Raw genomic sequence first — 18,679 nt, 5'->3', positions numbered from 1 at the left:
TAGCAGAAGTCATGGACAAACACGGTGCTAAGCTTCATTAATGAAGCGTGATTGTAGGTTAATTGACCTTGACACGTTAAAGGTTGCATACTTGCATTGTCCACAGCCACCGGTTCTCATTGTTTCTTTGTCTAGATTGAAAATATGACTTAAAAATAAATGGGTTCACAAGGAGTGATAGAATGGTGAATCATGACTAATGAATTACCCCGAGTAAGGTACCCAGTCAGGAGCTTGTCTAGACACTCGTGACTTGCAAACATGATTTGTAGAATTGCACTTTATTCAAAAGACTGGTAGGATCCCAAAATTCGAGCGCGTGTAATGCGCAAGCAGTACCGGCTAGGGCACATCGAAAAGGGTTTTGCTTTTGATTCTCTCACAATGACACTCACTTTGCCATCTCATTTTCCCCTTTAATTAGTTACGGTTGTATTGGCCTGCCATGGCCGTAAAACCAACAATGACTTTTGTCAATCCTATGTAGTTTATATGTTATATGTCCTAATGCATACCATCAAATAATGCTGGCAGATTTCTCTTGTTATAATATTCTTTTTGCTCTAAATTTACTTAATTATTCCTGTCCAGTGTAGTTCATTGTTCTCTCTAACTAATTGCCAATCATCAACTTGATAATCCCTTGCATCACCAATTAGCTAATCAAACACAAACTCCTTCTCATGAATACTCCTGGCAAAGAATAAGTGAAATGTTGTTAGCAAGTATACTGCTAATGCAACTATAAGATTGGAGGATGAACTCTTATGAATCATGTTAAAAAGTTCAAGCCAAATATTTTCCCAAGTAATAGTCAGTCAAACTCTGAAACTCCACTAGGACAACCTATATCGATTCAGACCCCTTGTTTGGGCTTTTATACCAATTCATTGATCCATGAGAGAGTATGGCAGCAATGTTGGGTATTTCATCAAACAGTTGGGGGTTTTCTTGGGCTTCTATCATTTTATCTTATTACCTGTTTTGGGGCGGCTGCTCATACAAACTTATACTTAATCAGGATTATATTACAAAAATGCAGAGTTTCCTCGACAATGGAAACCGGCCAAAAGGATAAAACTAGCCCACCTAAGCCTACAATGGTGTCTGGTAGTAGCATTATTTTCCTTTGGAGTATTCTGCATATCTTACTTGTTGGAATTGAGTTTTCTTATTACACCGACACGCAATAATACCATTTGGAAGTCGAGTCTGCATGCAGAACAGCAAAACTATACACTACGATGAGAGCTTATAAATAGGCTCTACTTCCATGCATATCCCACATCCAATCTTTAAAGCTACAAACATATGGCGTTATTTAAGATTCTTTTGCTCCTCTCCTTTATTAACATCTGTGTCGGGGGAGAAATCGCGGTATATTGGGGCCAAAATGGGGATGAGGGCAGCTTGGGCGACACTTGTGCGACCAACAATTACAACATAGTAAACATCGGTTTCTTAACAGTGTTTGGGAATGGCCAAACTCCGGTTTTGAACCTAGCCGGGCATTGTGATGCTGCTAGTAATCAGTGTAGTGGCCTAAGCGATGAGATCAGGGCCTGTAAGAGCCAAGGCATCAAAGTCTTGCTTTCCCTTGGAGGTGCTGCAGGAAGCTATACCCTTACCTCTGCTGATGATGCAAAGTAAGCCTAAATAAACTATACTATGATATATATCTATATAGGAGACGGTTCATGTGAAAAAATGCTCTCACATGCAATAATGACTACTCTGATCCATCATGGGAAAAAAGATGACGCTCCGACTCTAATAAACAGAGATCAGTCTCACTTTTTACAAGAGACTGTGTTCTTATTTGATCATGCCCATATATATAGACAACTAGGTCGGGAATGTGTGAGGGACAAAATTAAGGGAGTATAAATATATATATATATATAAGCATAGAATCATAATCACGTATGAACCACCCTAAACCTGCGAACTACTGAAGGATTGCACCACAACTAATATGTGATTGCACTGCAACGGCTCCTAGACATGCCTTGAGGACCTTTGCAGTGCAATCGTATTCGGTGCGGTGCAATCATATAATAAGTGTGGTGCAATCCTTCAGTAATTCACAGTTTCGCACGTTAAGGTCAATTCGCACTTGATTATGGATTATAAGCATAATTTTTCAATGTTGAACACTTCAACACTATGTGTGTGCAGGAATGTGGCACAATATCTTTGGGACAACTTTCTTGGAGGGCAGTCACCGTCAAGGCCACTGGGGGATGAAAGCCTAGACGGAATCGACTTTGATATAGAGGCTGGCGGCGGCGAATTCTACGACGAACTAGCCAAGGCCTTGTCGGAATTTGGACAAAAAGTCTACTTGTCAGCAGCTCCACAATGTCCATTCCCCGACCAAAGGCTGCAAGGCGCCATAAACACCGGCCTTTTCGACTACGTCTGGGTACAGTTCTACAACAATCCTCCCTGTCAGTACTCCGGCGACGCCACCAATCTTTTGAACTCTTGGAACAATGACTGGTCAACCATTCCCACCGGAAAACTATTCTTGGGTTTGCCAGCGTCCCCGGAAGCAGCCGGAAGTGGTTTCATTCCGGCAGATGTGCTAACTTCTCAGATTCTCCCGGCAATCACGGCCACACTCAAATACGGTGGCGTAATGCTATGGTCTAAGTTCTATGACAATGGCTACAGCGCAAGCATCAAGCCAGCAGTTTGATCAGATCAAAACGTCACTACTTTTGTGACAACCTTGTACCTACTTATGATGCATGATTCCATGAGATAACTGTGTATCATAAGCATAAATAATTCTGCAAACTTCTAATAAATCTGCAGTAGCTATTGATATGAATAAATTAAGCCCGTTTATAGTTTAACATGGAGTTTATGATAATCTGCATTACAACTATGCAACTCAAGATCAGAGACATTAATCAATGAAGGAGCCTTTTAACCATTTACACAACTGTTTCGTTAGATTTTGAGAGTTCCCCCTAAACCACACCCAAAAAAAATTATGAACAGACAGCACCAGAAGGATCGAGGATGTATCTACCTACAAGAACTAACAGAATATTTGGCCTAAGCATCCCTTGATTCCCTTCTTGCAAACGGGAATGAAAGAATGGCGGCAGGTAGTATTGGTGAAGTGAAAAATGTTAACTACTTTGTGAGATGGAATGTTACCTGGAAGCTATGCTGCAGCAGCTTGTGTTGAGTTAGAATTTTCTGTATTCTCGAGTAGAGGCTTCACGTATTTCCCTAATGCTTTTTGGCGAGTCCGTTGTCTCATCCTAAAGAGCTTATCTTTACTCTGTTGCTTCTTTATCTCTCTCTCTTTATTCCTTAGACTCCTCTCCTTCTCTAAGATACCTTGCCAGAAAACTTCACCTGTGGCCGGCCATAGCCACCGCTTCTTCGGAGGGTCAGTATCAGCCAACTCAGCCAGCTCCTCATCCAGGCTCTTAAGTGTCTCATACTGGAACCACTTCACCCACATATGACCTCTCCGGCTCTTCAACTCGTGTTGTTCTTGCATCAAACCTGTATTTGCGTCCACATATACCATTCTTCTAGCGCTATGGTACGCCCAAACGTTTATGAGCAGCTCCAGCAGCCTCGAGTAGCAATGCTTGTCCTGCTAAAGAATTCGAGCTATAATTTAATTTATAGAAATACACATTCAAAATTAATCTTACTTGACAACAACGCTGTTCATCAAAGAAATATAATCCTTCTGTTGTATCTATAATAATGCATACTGGAGATGTCGTAAAACCAGAATTTGAAAATAGTTACCTGACTTAAACTCAAGTAGCAATATCCACTCTCATGGTGCTCGTCATAGAAGTGTGAGTCGAGTGCATCAACAAACATTCTGCAAAATTAGACGGAAAAAATCCTCAGAATATTACTGGTAATCAAGTAATTAATGGGTAAATTATGGCCCGCAGAGTGCAAAAGAAGTGTCCTAACCTTGAAAACATTACGAACTCTAGGAAGGATCTTGTCGGTAAAACCCAACTATGCATGCGCGACCAAGTGCCTCCATCAACAGGCATTGGCGGAAGAGAGGTTAAATTCGGTTCAATGCCATACATCTTCTTCAGAGCCTGAGAGAAAGCAAACCTGATCAAACAAGAAAAATATATCAGCTCAATCGTCTATTAAATAACTATTTCTGTGGACAAGCACAATAAATGTAAAAGATAACTGTTCTTTTGTTTGGGAGAACTCAAGGTGGGTGAGAAAAGAAGATTTTTTTAATGTCTCGAATCTTACTGGCAATTTCCAGCATTAACAGCATCACAGAATGACCAGAAATCCTGTTTTGTCATATCCATGTCCATAGGAGCCCAGAAAAACAAGGCGTCACCATATCTTTGTGCTTCAATAGCATTTACCAATGATGTTTCAGCCGTCTTAGACAAAGATTCCTGTTTGTAAACCTAAGTTAGGTGACTCCTCAGGTATAAAGAAATTGCATTTGAATCTACACATCACTCAAAGGGTCATGAACTAAAATCAAACATTTCATTTAAACCAAGAAATTCAGTAGCCCTCATAAACCAGGAAAGCATAAGCAATTACTACAAACCTTTAGCGCAATGCAAGTATAACAAACTGCAAAACAGCCAAAAAATAACAAACCTTTCTTGCAGTTGCTCTCCAAGACTGGAAGCCTATCCAAGTGTTTTTGTGAATGTTATCGATCTGGTTCGCAATTGCAAAAAAACCACCATATTCACTAAGGAGATCTCGGTAATAGGTGTTATTAAGAAGCGGAAGGCTAGAAGGTGCATCAATGTCATCAAGTCCAGGTCTGCGTCCTTTCGTAGACTGTAATTAACCAGTTCAAATATCCAAGTGATATTGTTAGCAGTACTTTTACATAATAACTACTATGAGTCTGACAAAATAGCACAACCAAATCTCATAAGAAGACTCACAAGTCCAATTCCTCGATAGAGTGATGTATGATGCAAAAAGGGCCAGGTCCCCTCCCCATAATAGGGTTCATATATGCACAATGGTTGATCGGTCCTTTCAAGCTCCTTATCATCCCTTTCATGCAAATCATTCTTTGCCCGGTCAGCCCTTTTGGCATTTTTGTATACTTCCTCCCATGTTCCACTATGTTGATCAGTTCTGCCCTTCAACTGTATGAAATCCAAACAGAAGATATTATTCATGGACTAAATTCCGGAATGTAATCCAAGTACGAAAAAAAATTCATAAAAATAAAAATAAAAGAAGAAGAACGAAGTAAGAAAAGAAATGTTCAAGATTACTATAAGGATGAAAAGAAACAAATCCTTCACCAGATACCTCTTCATCTTCTCTTTGCTTCCTCCTATTCACTGCCTGATTAAATTTTTCTTCCTCCCAGATACTATACACAAAGGTTTCATCAATTTGCATTACAGGATCCATTCTTTGGGTATGAAATAGTTGCTTTTCAAGAATGTCTAAAGACTTATGGATCCTCCAAGTTATGTTTTGAGAATGATTTGAATCAATTGCTTGAAAAAGCTGCCCCTGCCATGCTATATTCAATGAAGCCAGTAGATTTTCAACTTCAGATGGAAACCCGAGTATGTTTTCCATTAGCAAAGCATATCCTTCAACACTTTGTGAAACCATAAGGTTCCTAGCCGCATGCAATCCAGCTAATGCAGCATTTTGAGCTAGAAGTGATAATTTACCATTTGAGACAAGTTGGGTCATTATCTGTGTCAAAACCTTGATATTCTCTTTTGGGAAAAGAAAGCCATTCACCTGATCATCAACCTAGTAAGTGCAGTAAAAATGATTACTTTCCCACTTTGACAGCAAAAAGATAGCGAAAAATACACTATATATGGTTGGCAAATATACATAGATACACACATGGATATATGTATGTATGTATGTATGTATGCCAGTAAGGAAAAATGAGATAGTTCCCTACATATTTTTTTATGATTGGCAGGTCTGGGGCTACAATAGGTTTCCCAAAGCACATTGCTTTTAGCAAAATGTCTGGAAAAGATTGCTCTTCATGGAGTGACGAGTATATCACAATATCAGAAATACTTAAAATACTGTCTTTCTCTTCATCTTGACCAACAAGCATCACCATTCCCTTTGGAAATTTCAATGTCCGCACAATGGTCTGTTGAAGTCAGAATACCAAATTAGCTTACATAAACAAGAAGCATTAGCATATCAACAGAAAAGAAACTTGTTTTACCTCCACAACCATGCTGTAGTTACTATTTGAAGATCCGGCAAAGACAATGATTTTGAAGGAAATCGAATTTCCATCTTTCTGGAATCCTTGGATAATTGGTAGCAAAGCCTGTAAAACAAGGGCATGCTCCAGCCAGAGACCTTTGTATAGAAGTTGACTTCCCACGATTGCAATAATAAAATCATCTGGTTCATATTCCATCTTTGCCCGGAGACCATCTTTGTTTGAAGCCATAAAATTATCAGCTTCCCATGCTTCTGTAGCAGAACCCAAATTTACAAAGTAGTTTCCAGCATCAACCATTGAATATTGTATCTAAATGGCATAACCAAACAGAATTAGCCTTTGAATGATTCCACTAATATATGTGTAATGAATACTAAAGCAAAACTCAAAAAAAGAGTGAATAAAGTTCATAATATGGATAGACAAGATATGCAACTATGCAAGAAATCATAATTTTTTCTATTAAAAAGTACCGGCAGAATATAGGTTGGGAACACAACAAAATTGGAACGACTAAAGACTTTTCTCCAGTTTTCAACAAGTGACTTCTGGCCACTTGAATCATACTGTCTCAATCTAGCAGCAAGTGCATGTTCATGAACTGTCCATATAACAGGTACATTTTTAAAAGGTTCCTGCATAAGACTATAACAAGTATAAATTGAAGAAGGCGATCCATACTACATAATCTGCAATCACAACATATTTGAGCAAACAAGATATGACTTATTATCATAACACTTCCAGACTCCTAAATGGCAAAAGAATATCACTTCCAAATAAATAGTATTCAGTATTTTCCGGTTTAAATAGCACAAAGTAAAAGTGGCATTAGTGAAATGTTTCCTTCAGCCAACTTCATGGAGCCTAATCTCAACCTTCCAGAGCATTGATATTATTACTGTTTGGACATCTCACTCAACAAAAATATGCATCATTACTTTCAAGAAGCTTCAAACAGGAGCACAGTAATTTCTCTAGCAAGATAATAGGAGAATGATGCTCACCAAGGCAAGACTGCTGCAGCTTCAATTGAGTTAAGAAATAAGGCATCATAGCTGCAAATAACATACAAAAATAATTTTATAAATATAAAAATTTAAAAATATTAGTTAGGTCCAATCTGGAAAAACCTAAAGAATTGAAACTTAAAACAAAATCAGAATACTCAACAAGAAAGCTAACTTCAATTTCTGGATATAATAATGAAAACGTGCATCATAAACAAAAAGCAGGCTTCAAGTAGTCTAAAATTTATCATGTGAAGAATGTTGTTTCATTGACAAAAAGAAGGTGAGTAGTGCCAAGCCTGCAAGGGTTTTGCGAAATGACGAGATGAAACACTCAGAGCCTCACTTTATATTAAATTCAAATGTTAGAAACTGGAAACAAGAGGCATACTTTAGCCAATCTATATAGATCATCAAACTCTTATTAGTTTCTATGATGTTGACCGGAATTCCTGCATCTCTCCATACAGCATATGCAGGACCATGTTCAAGAGTGAGCACCTGGACTTAAAAACCAACAGTGAGCCACGCAAAGAAAACCATTGGACCATTATGGTTTTTCCAGGACAGTGAAAGCAGATAACAACTCCTAAAAGCTTAGTTGAAACTCAAGCAAGTTGCTTAGACTAAAATGAAATTGAAGATACTAGAAAGAGAAAAGTCAATATCACCTCAACTTCATAGCCAATCTTCCTCAAAGCCGATACTACATGAAACATCATGACTTGATATCGATCAACCAGCAGATTAGCAAAAACCTATCAGCAGAATCAAATCAATTAATTAGCATATGTAACTTGTAATTGAAGTTCCAACCATAAATTACCAGCTATAAGTACATTAAATATTTTTTCATGAACAACTACTACTAACAGAATCACCAACCAACAACAATTTACAATAAGATGAAATGTCAACCAACACATTTTCAAAAGGATCTACAGGAAAACATCAACCCTCACCAATCCAAGTTTCGGTTTTCTATACCCAAAGTTCATAGCCCTCCTTGACTCAACTGTGCCATTCAGCTCCCTATTCTCTTTCTTGAGCTTTGCTATGAGCTCAAAGGGCTGAAACTTCACATCTTCCCCAAAGTCCAATCCACCCAACTCTTTCAAGAATTCTAAATCCCCAGATACTGAGGTATTCTCAGATTTTTCCACCACTGTACCGGGCAGCAACATCTGGAACACCAAAACAAAGAAGAAGAAAACCCCCACACTGCAAATCCATTGCAGATAATCAATCTTATTCAAAAGCACTATCCTCGTGACCCTCGATTTGAGCCTCTCCCACCTGCTTGCTCCTGGCGACGAGGAACGAAGCAGCTGCTGGTGACTGTGGTCTCTCTTCAACGGAAGCACACTTTCAAGAGAACCCATTTACAGTCCCATCAACAATCTACGGCACACCCGTATACAGATGAAAACAAGGGAAAACAATTGAACAAACCAAATTATTCTAAAATTTCAAAAAAAAAACAAAAGAATATATAACTATAACTAAAGCGGAATAAAAATGTCCTTTACTTGGAGAGTAGTTCAATATGATACTCAATTATGCTCACAGAAGTACAGAACCAGCTCTCAAAGTACACCGTATAATCTATGGATGCAGACAGCATACGTATACGTATAGCTATACAGCGTATTTTGTACGTGTACGCATATTCGCGTATATATAGTCCATATGGAAAATTCAATACTCATTATTTTTAGACCAATTTTGGCTTATTTGACTACTATTAATTATTTTTTTTTTCTCAACCTAATGAAGCACAAAGAGTCAACAACGCCTCCACTGAGGCTCGATCTCATGACTTCCCACATGGGAGAGGTCACTACATGCCATCTGAGCACAAGGTGCTTGGCACTACTATTAATTATTTGATTTAGTTAAAATATCAATATAAATGTTTGGTTAATTAGCTTTTTATAACTCCAAAATGCTAAAATTCAAAAAACTACTTTAAGCAACTTTTTCAATTAGCTTTTTGAGAAAAGAAATTATACCAAACAGCTATCAACTAACAGCTAATTTACCAAACATTTTTCTACAATCAGCCAATGTTATCAATTATTTATACCCTCTAATTAACACAATCAGCTAACGGCTAACAGCTATCAGCTAACAGTCATTTTACCAAACAGGGCCTTTATGTAATTCCGTTAATTTTATTTTTAATCAAGGTGATTTAACAACACATTATCGTAACTCACATAGTTCTATACGTGTATTAATGTGTATAATACGATCACCATTACAATAGCGTGGGATCTACCTGGATACTGAACAGGTACACAGTACGTAGAGGTAACAGGACCAAAGATATATTTCCTATCAATAGCTGTCAGAGCTCAATGACTAAAATTTCTATTTATGCATCAAGCTAACCAAATTTGCAATGAACTCACCTAAATATCTGCAATTGGCAATAATTGGAAATTACTTTAACTATCTGCAATTGGCAATAATTGGAAATTACTTTAACATAATGAAGCAACATTGCTTCACTTTGTCAAAATTATGATGAATGATAATAACTTACAATCATTATATTGTGATTATATGATTATATTAATGATCAATGACATAAAATTTAATGAACTTATATTAAAAATAAAATACTCCGTATTTATCATTAATCTACCTTTCCCTTGCAATATGAGCCATAAATAATTTGCCAATAACTTATGACTAATTCATTATCAATTCTCTTGATGCGTCTAAAAAAATATTACATGGAACCCTTAAAACAAATGCTTCTAAATAATAAATCTAAATAAATTATTTGAACCAGTTTGAAAACTACATTTTAGGATGGTAGAAATACACAACAAATCAAGGAGTAACAGGCGCTTGAGTGCTTCACAGCGCTAGCTTCTACATGCCAGAAAATTCCAGCTCATCAGTGCAAATCTGGCTGGGAGCTGTTGTTGCAACTATATATATTTATATATAATCATCTAGAATTCAAGGGTTTCCTAGCAACAAGTGAGCTGCAGCTGGAATTACAAATCTTTTACCACAAAATCGTGTTTTTGCTTGACGAGAAGAGATTACAATGTGAGGTTTCATGTCCAGATTGGGAATGGCCATCGGATCTAGTCTAATCTGCCAAGAGGGGACTCGGAGGCATGATCTTCCACCAACCATAGACCAAATTCGCGGAAACGCTTTATCTTCTTCTCAAAACCAGTAATATAGTTATTGTGGATAATAACAGTCGTTCCCTTGGTCTCTTGCAACCATGTTTGGTTCTTGAAGTACAGACCACCCGTTGGGAACGCTGCTTGAGGAAGCAGATACAAGTCGACCTGCAATGATTTCATACGTATTCAAATTCAACTCCATTTTCATTCTTGGTATTCAAACCGGAAAAGGAAAATACAATTTCATTTGCAAAAAGAGCAAAGTCTTAAATAGATCATTGTGTGTGTTCTTTATATGGACATGGGATAGTATCAACAGGGAAAATACCACACTAAAGAGCAACTTTTTTAAGGCACGACACAGGTCCATTTGAACTAACTTTTTGACAACAATTCAAGATTACAATGAAATAAACACAATTTTCAATTTGGGAAAACAGATAATAGAAAAAGCACACACCTGTCCAGCAGTTTTGTTTAGTGCCCAGTTAAAAGCAGGCTGGTCATTAGCTTTCTTTGCTTTGGACCATGGTTGAGCCGATAGTTCTTCAATCCACTTCTTCATCACTAATTTTGCTCCATCTGTGGGTCGCATATAAATCATGCAGCTACATATGTAAGTTCGGCCTTTTTTCCCTGGAGGTGGCAAATCGTGAGAGTGATTCAGAGGTTTCACCTGGTAGTTCCAGAAGAAAGGAAAATGGGCCAAATTTTCATCACAAACAGTCAAAGTAGGAAATGATTATAACAAAAAGCAGAATTGAAATTAATTCTATCGACCTGTTTACAACAAGATAACCTCCCTTCCACCTCCACTGGTGAAATTCAAAAAGAAATTTTTTAAAAATACATTAAATCATATTCAAAATTTCAATTTAACTCTTCGTCATGCTATTTTGAACTGTTCATCTTATTCTGCAAAATCCTCTAGTTTTGATGTTAAAGTTTGCAAGTCACTTTAAAATTCTGTAGACAACTACCAAGCAGAATAATATACATGCTGCAAAACAAGAAGTGCATAATGCAAAACTAGTGCAATTAAGAATCTGGAAGCAGTCTTAGCAGACTTACTGCAGACATGTCATCCGTGAAGTACACATCATGCTCCCCTTTCAAGTAAGGAAATGGATCTGCTAACCATACCATATCCACATCATTATACATCACGTTATAACCAAGCTCCAAAATTTGCAGAAGATGGCGAGGCCTTCTGGAAGTAAAATTGAAGAAGCCCTGTAAAACCGAAATAATATCTTTACTTCCACGTAGAATAAATTAAATTACAAAGAAGAACTACTAACAATCTTGCCTCATCTATCATCATTTGAGTTCCATTCCTAAAGGACAATAATACAGCTAAAGATTTCAATCAGTTATCACCAGTTATAGACAGTTATATGTTAGTTACTACCCTCCACTAGTTAACAGATCCTGCAACTGCAATCTAAACCTCATCCACATTCTTGGCAGAAAGCTTTACTAAAATCATACTTAGCAAAAGAACTAGATTCCAATCAATGAAAGATTTTGCAATTACTAAATCAAATACTGCAACATAGACACCATTTTAAACCAAAAATTACAGCTCCAGATTACTTACAACTCCAACAAAAATGCATTTTTCTTACCTGAGACCCAAACTTGTGAGCATTCTGAGACTCCACAACTGGAGGCACAAGCACAGCATGGCCAGGCCACCTTTCATTCACCTTATACAAAGTCCCATAGTCCTCAGCAATCACCAGCACCTTGTCGTGCTGCTTTTGCCTGGCAATGCTTATCAGCCAGTTGTTCAAGAAGGGCAAGTAAGGCTCACTCACAGCGCAGACTATCAGAGTCCCATTGCGCGACACGTGGGCCGCCGCCTGCGCCAACGTGTACTCCCGCCACTTTGATTGCGAGATCTTAGAGCTGGAACCGATCTGGAAAAGCCCGATACTGGGGATTTGAGCCCATGGGAAGAGAACTCCGAGGATCACGAGAAGAGTGAGGAGAAGAACTAAGGAGGTCCTGTTGAACAGAAGCGATGTATGTTTCTGGTAATCTTGCGAAGATCTAAGGGATAACCCGTATTGATTTCTGAGGGAGTTCTGAATTGCCCTCTGGTGTAAAAATGAGGACATTATGCTTGTTTCTTACTTACCTTCAATTCCAAGTGAATATATGTGTATGTATATATGTATGTATATGCATTTATTTATAGAGAGAGAAGATCTCAATTTGACTAACTCAGATCTGTGCAGAGACACATAAAGAGTGTGTGGGGAATGGAGGGAATTTCTGTGAATCGGTAGAGTAATGGTGATTGCTGGCTGGATGAAGATGACGACGATCTGGATCTGCTATACAGCTTTTTGGGCCGCTGTTCAACACAGGCCCAATATCTTAAGAATGTCGGCTAGTTTACGTGCATTTTTTTCCAAACAATAATTTTTAAAAAAATATTGAATGTGATTTTTTTTTTGTTGAATATACAATAAAATATTATGTATGTCTCATATGTTAATGAAATATAACAAGCGTTGGAGTGTAGTGTAGTATAATAAAGGAAGTGAAATGGAGTGACAAAATTGGATCTGTTTGGTAAAATATTTAGTAGTTAATTTTGACTTGTTTGACTATTATTAACTGTTTGACTTGGTTAAATAAGTAATATGTGCGTTTGATTAATTAGGTTTTTGTAACATTTTATTGCTCCAAAATAGTAAAATTCAAACTGAAAGTAGATTTTTCGAACATCTTTCTATAATCCGCTAATGATATCAACTAATCAAATTCTCACTAACTCAATCAGCTAATAACTATTTATCAAACACATCAATATTTTTTATTTTATTTTTCCTTTTACAAATGGAGTGACAACACTTATTTATGGACTTTCGCACCTGAATAAGTCGAGGGCATGGGACACCACCACTACAATATGATGACTGTACCATTACATATAAATATAATGAACATAACACGGAATATATTATTATCAAAATTAATAAATAAATAAAAACTGTTTCGCTATTGTGGATGTATGTACATATATCATTAGACAAAACTAGTAATGTTGTTAATGTATTAATTACATGATATGTAACCTTCATTATAACTTTGTAAATACAGTATAATCACTTTGCCTAAATTATATGTATACATCACACTTAGCAGAGAGTGCTAGGCAAATCTCTATGCACAGTTGTTGGTTGTAAGCTAGCATCATACATTGCTACTTGCCAAATATACAGTTTTTTGTGCATCTTCTTACTTTTCTGCAAACAAATTAAAGGAAAGAATGAGATGAAATGAGACAAAAACAGGCTATAGATTGATGAATTAGTGTATGTTTGTTCGACCAAGTCAAGAGATTGAGGAAACCTTGGTGCATTCTGGGATTTCGAGGATTATCTTCCTTCACTCTGGTTTTCAGTTTTCTTGTCTTCTGCTTGACAAAGAATGCTGAAATAGCACTCTTGCTGCGAATGGGAGCTCGTGTTGTCTTTCGACATGGAGTCATAGGGTTATAGCCCCCCAAGGCATCCTGCAAATAAAAATTAGATAATGTGTTCCATCTCAACTAAAAGTATAAGAATAGTGAGTTTTAAAAGTACACTACCCGACGTGTAATTCCCAGGGTTCGCATGGCTACACTTGATGCAGGACCTGCACGCAGTGCCAGAGGACGGGCTGGGGATTTTGCCTTGATGATCTTGTCAGCATCTGCAGACAACATGTTTCTGCAGATAAAACCTCATGATCTGCTAAAAATGTAGGAATTTTCATATACAAAAATGCACTGAACAGTGAACACACCGGATAATGTTCTTCCAGAACTCTTTCCAGTCTCATCACTGCAAACCCATCAACATTTTTATCACTAAAACACTCCAGAAAAAGCAGAATCCTATTTCACTTGCCAACAATAACACCACGACTAACCTCACCGAACCCTTCTTCACTTTCGATTTGGCTCCCGATGCTAGATGCCATGAAAGCGTTTTCGCAGCAGGTACACCTACAACATACAAGGTAACAAAGTCACATTACCTACCACATATCATATATTACATATCTGTTGGGCAAAGGCCAGAGAGTCAAGTCTAGCATCCTGTCTGCCGCCCAGTGTGGTACAACTATCATATCCCATGGCGAAGATACCTGAAAGAAAAAGGTGTTGTCTTGTTTGAATATGTGCCCGAAGACTCCTGTGAATAAGCGAGCTAGTTTGGACATTCTTGTTGACAGGACATATCCCCGGAGCTAGCACATAAGCAGCCGAGAAATAATTACCAGAAAGCTAATTAAGGATACATCAAACATTTATATATAACTTCTGATCTCAAGTACTTATTGTGCCCATACCAGGTAAAGTATAATGTTTGTGAAGCCTGGGAATGGTTGGTAGCAGCTGCTGCTGTCTGAGACCTTCGTGGTCAGTATATGTTTGGCATGTAAGAAGTCTCTGATCCAAACATGAAACCTTCAACTCCATCATTGAAACATCTAAGCTTTGCTGTTCGAGGATGTCTGTCAATTTGTAAGCAACAGTGCCTAGGTGATCCACTGCATTCACGAGAGCTCGCACAGCGTAATCTTTTAGGTTGTCTATGACCCTATATAACATAAATGAGACAAAAACCCAGATTAAGAATGCCCATTTTATCAACGTTAATCCTATAAAAGAATAAAAGATTGGTTCTCTGGCCTTACATCTGTTGCTGCTTGCAGCATTGATATGATTTCTCGCAATATTCTGCGGCAGAGTAAAGCTGCGGCCTCAAGTTCTTGAGTTCCTAAAACAGGCACTGATACAACGTTAGTCCAAAATCAAATAACATTAAAAAAACAAAATAGAACATACAAATTCAAACCTGTAAGGCCTTGATGAAACTTTTGTTTTGCTCCGTTTCGTTGCTCATCGTCGCAGGATTCTCCGGCTTGGTTTGCTCCACCGCCATTTCTCCAAAAAAAAAAAAAAAAAGCATGAATTCTGGCAAAAGGACAATTGGATAAATATCAAAGATTCTGAAGTATGATCATCGTTCTGGTTGGATTAGGTACCAAGTAAGGTATAAGCGGTGGTACGTGGTCGGAGAAATTTAATGATAAAATAGGGACAGGAAATGGTGTCCCAGAAGAAGCAATCCCAGTGATTCTTGTTGGAGTCAAGAGCAAGTGAAAGCGACAACAAATGTTATTATTATGCACAAATGATCTTTCTTTTCCTACAGTTTGAAGCGGTTGGTAAACGAATGTACAAGAGTCAAACTCTGCGACTATGATCCGGGGATTATCTATTTTTGGATATGAAGAAGTCAAGTTAAGCCAATCAACATAATTTTCGCAAAGGGTCTAAATTCCAACCAAGAAAACAAACATGGCATTACAAGTTCAGAGCTTTGATGTAGCAATATGCAAAGAAAGCTATACTATACAAAATTTTACAGATGCCCGAGTGGATTAGACTCAAGCCGACAGCAAAAGAGTAACAGGGATTTCTCCAAAAGGTATTTACAGTAGAAAGACAGATTACAGCAAACAGGGATGTAAACTCTATCTAGTATGTGCTGTTGGAGACAGTTTTATCTGTGATAATCCTCGGGGAACAGGCGGAGGACTCAAAGGAAGTCGGCTTTGGCATCGAGGGGCAGCTAATGTATTGAATCATTTCCTCTATCGCGACCACATAAAACTTTGGAGGTGCATTCAAAGCAATGTTATGGACCTTGTGCTCGTAAATCTTCCCGGTCTTATCAAGTTTGTATTCTGAAGTGCCGTCAAATCGACCCCGGCTCTCCCAAGGCACTCGAGGGATGCCATGGACAGTCCAACGGACCATTATCGTGCTATCCACTGGCTGCCACACGCTAACAATATCTATCCACAATGCCCTGAAGAACATCCTGCCATGGAACCGTAATGCCCAGAAGATTGATTTATAGTTCTCAATGCCCACAAAAGTGTTAACTGGATCTTTGAAGACAATATCATCCCTGCAGAGTGTAAAACGAAACCATCAAGAATTGCATACGTTACATACATACAAGTTGACACGACAAGCAACCACAACAGTCTCACGGGAATTGCTAGTAAAAAGAAAAGAGAAATAACTGACAGAAAGATGCATCAAATCCTTCCATCTTAATCCATATCATTGCTGATCATAACCGGAACATCTCACATCGCTATTCTTGAATGCAAAGGACAAAAGAAACGACTTTGTGCTCCTTTAAGACTCCAATGCATATGCATCTCAAAATCTGAACCCAAACCCTAACACAACACAAAACTAGCTCATGTATGTTTGACCTATATATATTTATATATCCCCGAATTCCCATATGAAGCATCCCTCACAACATCACAAGGTCAAGGTATGTAACATATAGGGGGTGTTTGGTAAATAGTTGTTAGCTGATTGGAAAGTGAGTTTGAGTAGTTGATAGCATTAGCTGATTGTAGAAAGATGTTTGGTAAATTAGCTGATTACATGCAAAATGACTATTTCTCAAAGCTGATCGAAAAAGCTGTTTTGAGCAGCATTTTGAATTTCAGTATTTTGAAGCAATGAGCTGTTACAAAAAACTAATTAATCAAACACTTATGTGTTACCAAATAAGCCAATTAATCAAACACTATGGTTGAATGACCATAGCCATCTAGGTACCAACTAAGGAGTACAGAGCAAGGGACTAGATCAATAAGATAAAAGGTAAGAACTGAATCCATTTTCTGGACTTCAGAAAGCACACTAACACGGATATATAACAACCATCTTGATCAGTTTTATTCTTTAAAAAAATTCTTACTTTTTACTGGAAAATTTCTTATTTTCCGATGCAATACTGAGAAAAGATCCATTCTTTCCAGTTTTGTTTTACTGCAAAAAGGGATTCCAACTTTCCAATTATGTAACTACCAAAACATTAAGTTAACCACAATAATAGTGAAATCATATACTGTATAAGTTCAAAATCCGGACCTGTATATATCAAAGCTTAGCTCCCGGTAGAACAATGCTGGAAAGTCCTCTCGGATAGTTCGAATAGCGTAGCCCATGTTGAGATAGTAATCCTGCTTCTGCTCTTCCTCTTTGCTGGGCTTTGTCGAAGGAAATGCCGTGGCAGGCTCCGCCATGGCTGAGAAACTGTCGCACAGCCCCACATTAAACCCTAAATTCAGACGTCGAGCAGCCTCCTCCATATCCTTAACACTCGAAGAAATCCTAGCCCTGCCAATTTCCTTCCCATCGTTAGTAACTGCGACCTTGTGCAAATTTCTGAGTTTTAAAAACATCCCCGCGGGACGGCGGCCGACGGAGAACAAGGAGACTTCCGACGACGGTAACAGAACGGCCATTTGGTGCCGTCAAGATTTCGAATTTTCCGGCGATCAGGAGTGTGAGAAACCGGTGGGTGACATTCCGGAGCTTTCTGCGATCAAAGATGAAGACATTTGAGAGCGTAAACTCGAGGAACGAAGACTGAGGTTGTTGTTTGGTTGGTAAGGAAACGAAAATTCAACAATCTTATCGGAAAAGATGCGGAGGGAGGGAAATGAATGGCCGATTGGATAAGATTTTGTTTACAAAAGTATCATTATAGATTGATTAACGTGGAAATATGCATCTCTGTTTTGACAATTTGACGGATGAAAGTGAAATTTCTTGTACTACAAATGGTTCGGATAGGATAAGATCGCATGCATCTGTTGGGCCTTGGGCCTGTCGGATTCCAACTCGTTCCAAAAAATCCAATGTCAGAAGTGGGATTTGAACCCACGCCTTCTCACGAAGACCAGAACTTGAGTCTGGCGCCTTAGACCACTCGGCCATCCTGACTTGTGTTTATTATTTTCTAAACTTATCGATATATTTATGTCTGCAAAAGTGCACATTGTGTTCGAATCTTACAGCCCTGACACTTGTCTCAAAATGAGATCTTTAACGTACGTCACCACTGAATTTGTTTGCTTCCGAACAATCGAGCAGGAAAAAGGAACTGGGGGTAATAATCAGGGCGAATGACGACTGATGAAAAGGGAAATTCGGAGGGTTTGGAGAGTTTAAGTTTATAGTTAAGATAATAGATTTTATTTGAAACAGGTAAAAATAACATTTTTCATTATTGACGCATTTATTCAATAGCATAAATTAGATTAGTGCGTATTGAGATCTAGAGTTTTTGTTTGGAGATAACTATACACATGTTAGCTTAATCTTATTTACACTTTAGCATAAATTAGATTAGTGCGTATTGAGATCTAGAGTTTTTGTTTGGAGATAACTATACACATGTTAGCTTAAT

General features: G+C 38.0%; 5 protein-coding genes and 1 non-coding gene across 10 annotated transcripts; 1 reads left to right on the top strand and 5 right to left on the bottom strand.

Moving 5' to 3' along the window:
* The first annotated feature begins 1,269 nt into the window (after positions 1-1,269).
* Positions 1,270-2,861, top strand: LOC109185306 (acidic endochitinase-like). The gene is made up of 2 exons (XM_019335287.1): positions 1,270-1,646; positions 2,179-2,861. Exons 1-2 carry the CDS (start codon positions 1,312-1,314, stop codon positions 2,699-2,701), a joined length of 858 nt encoding a protein of 285 aa, XP_019190832.1. The 5' UTR covers positions 1,270-1,311; the 3' UTR covers positions 2,702-2,861.
* LOC109185220 lies at positions 2,804-8,772 on the bottom strand. Of its 3 annotated transcripts, none has more exons than XM_019335204.1 (14): positions 8,196-8,772; positions 7,905-7,991; positions 7,625-7,734; positions 7,231-7,281; positions 6,697-6,868; positions 6,218-6,532; positions 5,936-6,139; positions 5,314-5,775; positions 4,935-5,144; positions 4,636-4,824; positions 4,267-4,421; positions 3,961-4,113; positions 3,784-3,862; positions 2,804-3,625 (listed from the first exon to the last, which is right to left on the bottom strand). In XM_019335204.1, exons 1-14 carry the CDS (start codon positions 8,613-8,615, stop codon positions 3,179-3,181), a joined length of 3,054 nt encoding a protein of 1,017 aa, XP_019190749.1. In that variant the 5' UTR covers positions 8,616-8,772; the 3' UTR covers positions 2,804-3,178. The 3 variants fall into 3 exon arrangements, with proteins under 3 accessions (XP_019190749.1, XP_019190752.1, XP_019190757.1); XM_019335207.1 differs by having other exon boundaries at positions 2,804-3,622; XM_019335212.1 differs by lacking the exon at positions 7,625-7,734 and having other exon boundaries at positions 2,807-3,625; positions 8,196-8,219.
* Positions 8,773-9,909: 1,137 nt separating this feature from the next.
* On the bottom strand, positions 9,910-12,701 carry LOC109185211 (UDP-D-xylose:L-fucose alpha-1,3-D-xylosyltransferase MGP4). The gene is made up of 4 exons (XM_019335197.1): positions 12,014-12,701; positions 11,457-11,618; positions 10,846-11,061; positions 9,910-10,550 (listed from the first exon to the last, which is right to left on the bottom strand). The coding sequence occupies exons 1-4, from the start codon at positions 12,506-12,508 to the stop codon at positions 10,338-10,340; spliced, it is 1,086 nt and encodes a 361-aa protein (XP_019190742.1). The 5' UTR covers positions 12,509-12,701; the 3' UTR covers positions 9,910-10,337.
* A 927-nt stretch (positions 12,702-13,628) lies between these two features.
* LOC109185197 (protein ABIL1-like) lies at positions 13,629-15,585 on the bottom strand. 3 transcript variants are annotated; one of them, XM_019335181.1, is made up of 9 exons: positions 15,245-15,583; positions 15,084-15,166; positions 14,736-14,986; positions 14,532-14,633; positions 14,313-14,388; positions 14,184-14,224; positions 13,990-14,093; positions 13,752-13,914; positions 13,629-13,645 (listed from the first exon to the last, which is right to left on the bottom strand). In XM_019335181.1, the coding sequence occupies exons 1-9, from the start codon at positions 15,356-15,358 to the stop codon at positions 13,638-13,640; spliced, it is 942 nt and encodes a 313-aa protein (XP_019190726.1). In that variant the 5' UTR covers positions 15,359-15,583; the 3' UTR covers positions 13,629-13,637. The 3 variants fall into 3 exon arrangements, with proteins under 3 accessions (XP_019190726.1, XP_019190730.1, XP_019190735.1); XM_019335185.1 differs by having other exon boundaries at positions 14,187-14,224; XM_019335190.1 differs by lacking the exon at positions 13,629-13,645 and having other exon boundaries at positions 13,822-13,914; positions 13,990-14,110; positions 14,187-14,224; positions 15,245-15,585.
* Positions 15,586-15,711: 126 nt separating this feature from the next.
* LOC109185179 lies at positions 15,712-18,002 on the bottom strand. Its single transcript, XM_019335163.1, has 2 exons — positions 17,356-18,002; positions 15,712-16,366 (listed from the first exon to the last, which is right to left on the bottom strand). Exons 1-2 carry the CDS (start codon positions 17,730-17,732, stop codon positions 15,931-15,933), a joined length of 813 nt encoding a protein of 270 aa, XP_019190708.1. The 5' UTR covers positions 17,733-18,002; the 3' UTR covers positions 15,712-15,930.
* Positions 18,003-18,129: 127 nt separating this feature from the next.
* Positions 18,130-18,213, bottom strand: TRNAL-CAA. The gene has a single exon. It is a non-coding gene; the product is annotated as a tRNA-Leu (tRNA).
* Between the last annotated feature and the right edge of the window lie 466 nt (positions 18,214-18,679).

The sequence above is a fragment of the Ipomoea nil genome, unplaced genomic scaffold (genome assembly GCF_001879475.1).
Source record: "Ipomoea nil cultivar Tokyo-kokei standard unplaced genomic scaffold, Asagao_1.1 scaffold0188, whole genome shotgun sequence".
Taxonomy (NCBI): domain Eukaryota; kingdom Viridiplantae; phylum Streptophyta; class Magnoliopsida; order Solanales; family Convolvulaceae; genus Ipomoea; species Ipomoea nil.
Note: the sequence above shows the minus strand (reverse complement) of the source record. Positions and strands in the feature narration are given on the sequence as shown.

Bases quoted from the DNA above. Each gene is read 5' to 3' on its own strand.
- LOC109185197 (XM_019335181.1), bottom strand. From the start codon at position 15,358: ATGCTTTTTTTTTTTTTTTTTGGAGAAATGGCGGTGGAGCAAACCAAG. The intron at 14,389-14,531 runs GTATCTTCGCCA...TGTATGTTGTAG, and splicing joins ACAACACCTTTTTCTTTCAG to GTGTACCTGCTGCGAAAACG. The intron at 14,225-14,312 runs GTTAGTCGTGGT...ATGGGTTTGCAG, and splicing joins GTGAAGAAGGGTTCGGTGAG to TGATGAGACTGGAAAGAGTT.
- LOC109185211 (XM_019335197.1), bottom strand. From the start codon at position 12,508: ATGTCCTCATTTTTACACCAGAGGGCAATTCAGAACTCCCTCAGAAAT. The intron at 11,619-12,013 runs GTAAGAAAAATG...TCGGTTTTACAG, and splicing joins CTCACAAGTTTGGGTCTCAG to GGCTTCTTCAATTTTACTTC. The intron at 10,551-10,845 runs GTGTGTGCTTTT...AAATCATTGCAG, and splicing joins TAAACAAAACTGCTGGACAG to GTCGACTTGTATCTGCTTCC.
- LOC109185220 (XM_019335204.1), bottom strand. From the start codon at position 8,615: ATGGGTTCTCTTGAAAGTGTGCTTCCGTTGAAGAGAGACCACAGTCAC. The intron at 5,145-5,313 runs GTATCTGGTGAA...GATTTCATACAG, and splicing joins AGCAAAGAGAAGATGAAGAG to TTGAAGGGCAGAACTGATCA. The intron at 3,863-3,960 runs GTTAGGACACTT...CTAATTTTGCAG, and splicing joins GAGTTCGTAATGTTTTCAAG to AATGTTTGTTGATGCACTCG.
- LOC109185306 (XM_019335287.1), top strand. From the start codon at position 1,312: ATGGCGTTATTTAAGATTCTTTTGCTCCTCTCCTTTATTAACATCTGT. The intron at 1,647-2,178 runs GTAAGCCTAAAT...ATGTGTGTGCAG, and splicing joins ACCTCTGCTGATGATGCAAA to GAATGTGGCACAATATCTTT.
- LOC109185179 (XM_019335163.1), bottom strand. From the start codon at position 17,732: ATGGCCGTTCTGTTACCGTCGTCGGAAGTCTCCTTGTTCTCCGTCGGC. The intron at 16,367-17,355 runs GTCCGGATTTTG...TACACTCTGCAG, and splicing joins CTAAGCTTTGATATATACAG to GGATGATATTGTCTTCAAAG.